Source organism: Piliocolobus tephrosceles, chromosome 1 (assembly GCF_002776525.5).
Source record: "Piliocolobus tephrosceles isolate RC106 chromosome 1, ASM277652v3, whole genome shotgun sequence".
In the NCBI taxonomy this organism is placed as follows: Eukaryota; Metazoa; Chordata; class Mammalia; order Primates; family Cercopithecidae; genus Piliocolobus; species Piliocolobus tephrosceles.
Genome location: NC_045434.1, coordinates 118,550,491 through 118,559,308, shown reverse-complemented (window position 1 = coordinate 118,559,308; position 8,818 = coordinate 118,550,491). Strand labels below are relative to the sequence as shown.

Genomic DNA, 8,818 nt, shown 5'->3' with positions numbered 1-8,818 from the left:
TCAAGTTCAAAGTCTCACATATCTCTAGGGCAGGGACAAAATGTCCTTTGCTAAAACATAACAAGAGTCACCTTTGCTTTAGTTCCCAATGAGTTCCTCGTTTCCATCTGAGACCATATCAGCATTTTGGTCAAAGCCATTCAACAAGTCTCTAGGAAGTTTCAAATTTTCCCACAATTTTCTGTCTTCTTCTGAGCCCTCCAAACTGTTCCAACCTCTGCCTGTTACCTAGTTCCAAAGCTGCTTCCACATTTTCAGGTATCATTTGAGCAGTGCCCACTTCCTGGTACCAAGGTACCGTATTAGTCTGTTTTCACCATACTGATAGAGACCTAAGCAATGTACCAAAGAAAGAGGTTTAATTGGACTTACTGTTTCACGTGGCTGGGGCTGGGGAAGCCTCACAATCATGGTGGAAGGCAAGGAGGAACAATTAACATCTTACATGGATGGTGGCAGGCAAAAATGAGAGAGCTTGTTCAGGGGAACACCTCTTTTTAAAACCATCAGTTCTTGTGAGACTTATTCACTATCACAAGAACAGCATTTGAATGACTTGCTGCCATGATTCAATTGCCTCCCATAGAGTTCCCACACAACAAGTGGGAATTCAAGATGAGATTTGGATGGGGACACAGCCAAACCGTATCCCCGTGGTTTTGTTTAGCTCATACCTATGGTATTATAGACAGAACTACCATTATAATGTTATTGTAAAATAAGTCACAGTTACTATAGCATGAAGCATTTCTGAAATTATTTCAAGTTGTGGTTTTAGGACAGAGTTAACAGTGAATTTGTAAAATTTTTTTTTCTATTTTTTTTTACCCTGAACCATCTCCTTCTAAATATTGACAGATGGATTTATTAGATGAATAGGGAATGAGGATTCTGTATGGGTTGCTATGTACAGCTTACTGAACTTGGAATGGTTTAAGCAGGATATTTTTCTTTAAAAAATTTTCTGTAAGTAATTCGGCAATCTATGGATCTCTTGGCTGCAGCTGTACTGAGCAATGGTTAATCATACAGCCAGTACAGGGATATGAAACTTGCAAGGTACCAAAGTTGAGAAATCCCCAAGACCTATTAAAATCATCCTCTGGCAAGTGAAACACATTTTGGTAGACATAGAAAAAGAAGATTTGATAAGCTATGTCTCATGAATTCAGACTTACTGGATATTAAAATGTTTTAGGCTGCTGTTCTTTTTTTGGTATCTTTTGCAAATCATTTGTAAAGCTTGTATATAAGTCTCTTTGATGATTTGGTCCTCTGTGATCATGCAATTTATAGAATATTTACTTTGTTAAAATGAAATCTTTATAAAAGTTCTATGATATTTGATAGCACAGGTGTTACTAGCTACATTTTAGAAAGGGATTTATACTGTGGTGATAATAGTGACAGAAAGGAATCTAGAGCAGCAGCAATTTCTTTATAGCTGATATATGCCCAATATTGTTAGGTAACTCATATGTTTTGCAGCTATCCAGCATGACACCATCTATTTAACATGAAATTCATAAAGTTTAAGCTCCAGGACACTTCTTTTGCACGGGCTCCGTTTAAGACCCTGGGAGGTCTCCTAGAAATATGTGTACATGGTCATATTGTTAGTAAAATTTGCCAAAGATTGACCATGATTAGTTAAGAACGTTGTTTTACCACTGCAACTACTCTTTGTCATTTCACCTTTTGTTAGATAGAGTGGAAGGGGCCAGCGAGGAGAAAATTCACATATAGATTCATTCATTTGTGGTTTGTATACTATATTTACATGATGGGGTATAACTATACAATCTGTCATTATTTTTGTATATTAATGCTGGCAATCCTAGTGTAAAGGACTTTCTGGAATAACCCTGTCATCCACTGATATAGTTGGGATATGTGTCCACACTCAAATCTTATGTTAAATTATAATCTGCAATGTTGGAGCTGGGGCCTGGTGTAATTAGACCTGGGGGTGGATCCTTCATGAAGAGTTTAACAGCATCCTCTTGGTGCTGTTTTTGTGACAGTGAGGTCTCATGAGATATAGTTATGTAAATGTGTGTAGCACCTCCCACATCACTGTCTTTATACACCTCTTCCAGCCATGTGAGATGCCTCACTCTCACTTTGCCTTCCGCCATGCTTGGAAGCTTCCTGAGGCTTTCCCAGAAGTAGAAACTGCTATTCTCCTGTACAGCCCGCAGAATCATGAGCCAATTAAACCTATTTTCTTTATAAATTACTCAGTTTCAGGTGTTTCTTTATAGCAGTGGTGGAATGAACTACTTATATGTTATGATGACCACAAAGAGGACTGAGTTTGTACCTTGGTACGCATGTGTTTTATGGTGCCCAGAATATAAAATCTATAGGCAGTGGAGGAGAAACAAGATTTGAAATATACAGAATCAGAAGCTAGTCTGTGGAAATTTCTCACAAATTTTGTAGTGCATATGAAATATATGTAATAGAGATTTTGTTAAATTTTTAAATAATCTAAAAATTTTATAATACTTACCAAAAACGACATGACACAGAAATATTTCTAAGGTATCAATAAGAAACATTTTTTCACCTTGCAGGTTAGAGTATCTTACTCTACAGGAAGTTAAATTATGAAATCTCTTATAAAGAGGCACTTGATTGCAGCCAAAAATATAATATAAAAAATCACAGAAGTGTTTCAGAAAGATAGAAACATTGTTTTCCCAGATTTCCTGGTATTTTTATGTGTCAACTTTTTAATAAAATTAATAATTTGTTGTAATATCTCTATTCATTATAGTCACTTCTGTACTTTGTGTTTGTAGTTTTATTTCTTAAAGAAAGTTAGATCAAATTTCCTGTTCACTAAGTCCATGATTTACCCTGCCTTCAAGGTCTATACTATTTTTTGTATTTTTCATATGAATAACTTATACCTGCTGGGGCTAGTATTAAAATGTCATCTAATAGTTTTTTTCTATTCTGATGAGCTTTCTTTTGTCTAGACTAAATCACTCATAAGATTGAGAAAAAAGTCTGTTGTCCTGCAGAAGACTATATCCATATATGGGAAGAATATAAAAGCAAAGCCATTCAATTTTCTATTCATTCTGTTGAGTGCCAAATTAAAGTTTTTTTGTTTTAAATGGATAACACTGCATCCCTGAGGCAGGCTAATATGCAAAATATTTTGTTATTGCTATACTTTCATTAAAGTAAATTTTCCAATGTATACAATCCTTCTATTCCATGATACAAAAATTGTATGTATGTTTTAGACAATTAAAAAGTTCTGAATGTATTACTAATTTTGAAACAAAAATACTTTTGACACTTTGTAAAATACTTAATTACAAAAATATCTCTTTGAAATTTTAAGTATAATCTGCTTTTATTTTATAAATTTAATATTACCATGTTCTTTTTACTATTTTACACATGTGGGGGATTTAGACAACTTATCTCTGAATGGTAATATGTTTGTTCAGAAGTGTAAAACTATTCTAATCTGGATGGTCAAGAAAGAATCAAAAGCTTTATCTGCAATTGAGAATAATTTGAAGCTATTTAAGAAAGAAAATGACCAATCCAGGTAGCCAAGACTTGAGTTTATTTATTGGATTCATATCTCCCTTCTTGAAAGGACATTTACAAACTCGATTTCAAAAATAAAAGAAATTCTTTATGACAAATTTCACGTTTTAATTTCAATATTACAGGTATGTTCTTTTGTGATAAATTATCAGTTGAAACTGTTCCAGTGAAATCTGGTATCAATTAATTTAACACTTTATATAAGAAATAATAAAACATTTATTTTCAAGTCTTACATATATTACTTAAAATAGATACAAAATTCAGTTTTTAATTTTTAAATTGTATTGCTATTTCAAGCTACCTTAAAGTAAATACCTTAGTGGGAAAAAAAAAAGTTTAGATTTTCCTGAATAAGTATGACTTAAAACAAATACTCTTAATAACAGTCCACCATATGTTATTTACTTAGCAATTAGGTAGGTCAAATGATTTATAAAATTATCTTGAAAGGAAAAGAGTAATGTTTGTTGGGTACGTAAAATAATTTTTGAGACTGTTATAATATGCAACTTAGAATCAAATTCAAGAACTCGATTGATAAGAAAATCTAACATTGCACAAATTCATAAATAATTGTTTAATTTCCATCTTTAATATTAACCTGCATTATTGAAGCACACTGAAAACAATGAGATGAGATAAGGTAGAAAAAATTATACATATGATTGTTTGCTTGACGGAAGCATTGATTTGTTAATATACTTTCTTACACACATTTCCCTGTCCAAAAGTATAAACTTGCTTGTTTTCCACATATACAAGTATCCTGTGAAATCCTGGATTCTGAGAAGAAAAAGTTTGAGGTATAGCCTTGAATAAAGCATCAAAATGCATAATATTATTGGCTGAAATTCAGCAAAATGACTGTCGGCAGAGAAGAGTTGATTGGAGTGTGCTTCCAAAAGTCTTCCAGATTTTTGCCCTCTGAGAATTTTGTTGGCGACATCAAATAATTGAACTCTTCAACATCAATATATACAAAGGCATTTTATTATTAACCAAAGAAAGGGACTTAGAGTCATCAGAAATTACAACTTTATTTTTTCATAATACATATATTTATTGCCATCAGAGTTCTGCAATTCTCATAAAATTAGAGTCAGATGGAATTCTGGGACATGTGCAAGTTTTGGAAATGGACACAGATAACAGTATAGAACTGTACACAAAATAATTACAATTTATTAAACACACTGTTTTAGCACATCCTGGATGGATGAGAATGAGCACCATATTTTTTATGAATATATATTTTTCTCTTTTTGTTTTCTACAGCACCAAAGAAATTCAAATAGGAAAAGGAGAGATGAGAATTGGGAATCAAGAATCAGCCCTGTTTCCATCTTAGCCACACTAACTTACATCTTTATGATTTTCAAAGCTTTTGTCACGTGATTCTGCCCTCACAAGGGCATCGGTATTTCCTAAATGGTACCTGCATATGTAGCAAGTTGTTTTCTATACCATCCTTATTCAAAACTTGCATGTGGCACAAAATGGGTTGGTGGCACCAAGGTATATTTTCTGTTGATTTCATGTGTTCTTTGTCCTAATCTTAGCCAAGAAAACAAACGGGACCAACTTCAAATCCGAACTTCTGATTTTGATCACCGAAGTCATTGATCATGACATCAACAATAGGTACTTGATCAATTTTTGGTGTATTGATTTCAATGACAGTCTTTTCATAGCCTTTTCTGGACTGTAAAATAAAGCAGAAATAAAAAGTTACACAATCGTTTAATATTTTAAAGTGCATCCTAATTTTTCTTAGGCTTCTAGTGGAGGCAAGAAGCTGAGAGAGAAGAGAATAGAAAAACAAATTTTCTATTATCTATGTAATAATTCTTATTACTGAAATAGTTCTAAATTTTGAACATTGATTACTACATTTAATATTTAGCTGTAATTACTTAACTATGATAGAGCTATATCACAGTTAAGAAGAATCTTGAGTTAATAAATACAATTTAATATGAAAATTGATGCTGGTATTGAATCCTCACACACACACACACACACACACACACACACATATATATATATATATTTTTTTTTTTTTTTTTCTTTTTTTTTGGAGATGGAGTCTTGCTCTGTTGCTCAGGCTAGTGTGGAGTGGTACAATCTCAGCTCACTGCAACTTCTGACTCCCAGGTTTGAGCCATTCTCCTGCCTCAGTCTCCCAAGTAGCTGGGTCTACAGGCATGTGCCACCATACCTGGCTAATTTTTGTACTTTTAGTAGATAGGGTTTCACTATGTTGGCCAGGCTGGTCTTGAACTCCTGACCTCAGGTGATCTGCCCACCATGGCCTCCCAAAGTTCTGGGATTACAGGGGTAAGCCACAATACCCAGCCCCTCTTGTATAAATAATACATCTTTATCATTATAGTTAAGACATACATGGTCAAATTCTGTTACAGAAAAATTTGAATACAGGTTCAGAACTATAATGCAGAAGATCAAAAGTCAAAAAATTTCTTCTGCTATATGTTAATTTTATGAATATTTAACAATAAACTATATTGGAAAAGCTTTTCCCAACTCTTTCTCCATTCATTTGCTTTATTCTCTCTTCTTTATTCTTCTTGCACTACACTCATTTTGATGAAAACATGAACTTATTTATTTATAATTGTGACTTCTCTTTAGTCATCAATACTCGGCTAAAGCAATGAGCTTCTTAGGGCACCTATTTATTATTTTCTTATATAAAATCTTATGTATGTGAAAAAGGTACTTCTATAAGATAGAGATAACAACAATGATAGTGGATCTCAAACTGATATAGTACAAATTAACAAGTTTCTTATAAACAAAATATAGAGCTAAAAATTGTTGATATTATAAATGGTGTAATGGTGATTCCTTTACTGTCATTTTAAAATCACCAATAAGGAGGCAAATTACATAAGGTTTTTTATTTTCTTTTTCATTTTAGGAATAACTGACTGTGATATGATTCAAATGTCAGGATTAATAAAATAACATAATCCAAGATTACCTTCTGTTATGCCTTTAAAAATGTTTCAGAGTGTCTATGTGTGTAACTGTGTGTGTGTGTTAAGATTACTGGTTTCTCACATACCATAGTTTAACATGTCAGGATTAAGCATCAAATGTTAATAACAACTGACATCCATTTCATGAGAAAAATCTGGCTTAGGACCAATTGAAACGGTGACATGTTGCCTCTCATCTCTGTGAAGGCAGACAAGCAGAACTTATACTCACTGCACAGCCATCATACAGTGCTTTGATGAAAGGGTTATTGTCATAGGACATCTCCTCATCATTTGATCCCAGGAACCGAAGGGCTTTGTCATAACTTCCTGATGACACATCATACCAGGCTGCTGACTGATGACAGTGGTAGGTGAAATTTTGCCGAGCAGAGGCAGTCAGAAGTTTCAGGAATGTCATTTGCACCATATTGATGGAATTTCCTTCAACATCTAAATATGAAAGCTAGGAATAAAGGAATAAAAAGGCACCTAATGACTCTTTTCCTCCTTTATGCTACAAAGAATAAAATTACCGTGGACAGTGAACTGTGATGCCAGAAGCATGTAGATGAATCAAAAGTCCCATGTTAACCTAATTGAAAAAAGTGTACATTGAGGGTCAAGACCCAGAGACAGGCTTTTATGAATTGTATCCCACCTAAGTTACTGTAGCCGCTGCTTACCTTTGAAACAATCATTTTATCTCTATGTCTTAGTTTCCTAAACAGTCAACTCTATAAAAAATGCATTAGTTTCCAAGAAATGTTTCAGTATATTTGTGTATCTTTTTGAAAAACAAATTGGTAAAATAATGAAACAATGAAAACCAAGGAATCTCAGAGTAAGGCAAAGATTAGCTGGTTTTATGGTGTCTGATTTTGATTATTCCTTTCAAACATTTCAAAATGTATCAGCTTTATCCAAATCTGTAAACATGTTCCTGAACTTTTCATTTTTGGGGCAATAGTTCTCAAAGGTTATTAATATTTTCAGAAATGCCTGTTTGTCTATTTTTAGATGATGTTTGTACTCAACATTGTATTGCTAGCACTAAGCATAATGTGCAAGACAAGACAAGTTAACACTTGTTGAGTCAATACTTATTCTGTAATTATAGCAGTAAAATAGTCTTAGTTGTAAATTATTAACAACTGTCTCATATCATCTTTATAAATTGTCTTAGTTTTGGTAATTAAAATATCTGAGTTCAGCTGAAACATATACACTTAAATTTGAAAAAAAAAGTTAAGATGTTCACCTAGATTATAGATTAGGTTAATGTAAAGGCAGTTATCTGTTACTTTCTTCCTTAAAACAGATTTTACTTAGTTCTTACTGAATAGCAGATCAGATGATGAGTATTTTTGTGGGGTTGAAGAAAAAATATCTACTGGGAAAATTTAATCCACACAGATAGAGTTCTATCTGTATGTATTTTTAAACTTATACAAAGATAATAATGTAATATGGATGTTTAATATGCAACTGGAAGACTATAATAGATTATCATAACTCCAGTGGAGAGCGTCAATGAAAGTGGTTAACATGCATGAGTTTGTATAGAAATAATAACTATATAGTCATAAATGGAAAATAACAGCTTTTCAAAGAACATTAAACAAATAATAATTATCTGCATAATTGGAAAACACTTTAAATTCAATAAATTCTAAATAAAATACTTTAAACACATGTATATGTTTAAACATCTTTTAAATATGAATTTAACTTTGACAGCTAATCTTAAAATATATTTAGAAAATTATTGAAATGAACTGGTAATTGTTCGGAAATCTTTAAATTTGTGCCAGAACAATCAGAAAAAGTTGCACATTCCAACTTACTGAAATGAAGAACAAAGAAGGAATTAGGTTTCAAGTAGATAGAAAATGAAATAATAGGAAGATAGGGCCGGGCGCGGTGGCTCACGCCTGTAATCCCAGCACTTTGGGAGGCCGAGACGGGCGGATCACGAGGTCAGGAGATCGAGACCATCCTGGCTAACACGGTGAAACCCTGTCTCTACTAAAAATACAAAAAACTAGCCGGGCGAGGTGGCGGGCGCCTGTAGTCCCAGCTACTCCGGAGGCTGAGGCAGGAGAATGGCGTAAACCCGGAAGGCGGAGCTTGCAGTGAGTTGAGATCCGGCCACTGTACTCCAGCCCGGGTGACAGAGCAAGACTCTGCCTCAAAAAAAAAAAAAAAAAAAAAAAAAAAAAAAAAAAAAAAAAAAA

General features: G+C 33.4%; 1 protein-coding gene across 1 annotated transcript in view; it reads right to left on the bottom strand.

Moving 5' to 3' along the window:
• Window positions 1-4,547: 4,547 nt before the first annotated feature.
• The window catches only part of COL11A1 (collagen type XI alpha 1 chain), a 223,445-nt gene continuing 219,174 nt past the window's right edge, over window positions 4,548-8,818 (bottom strand). The window contains exons 66-67 of the mRNA XM_023190917.2: window positions 6,814-7,047; window positions 4,548-5,281 (exon numbers count right to left, since the gene is read on the bottom strand). Of these exons, the coding sequence (XP_023046685.1) occupies window positions 5,135-5,281; window positions 6,814-7,047 (381 nt within the window). The 3' untranslated portion in view covers window positions 4,548-5,134. The remainder of the gene's footprint in view (window positions 5,282-6,813; window positions 7,048-8,818) is intronic.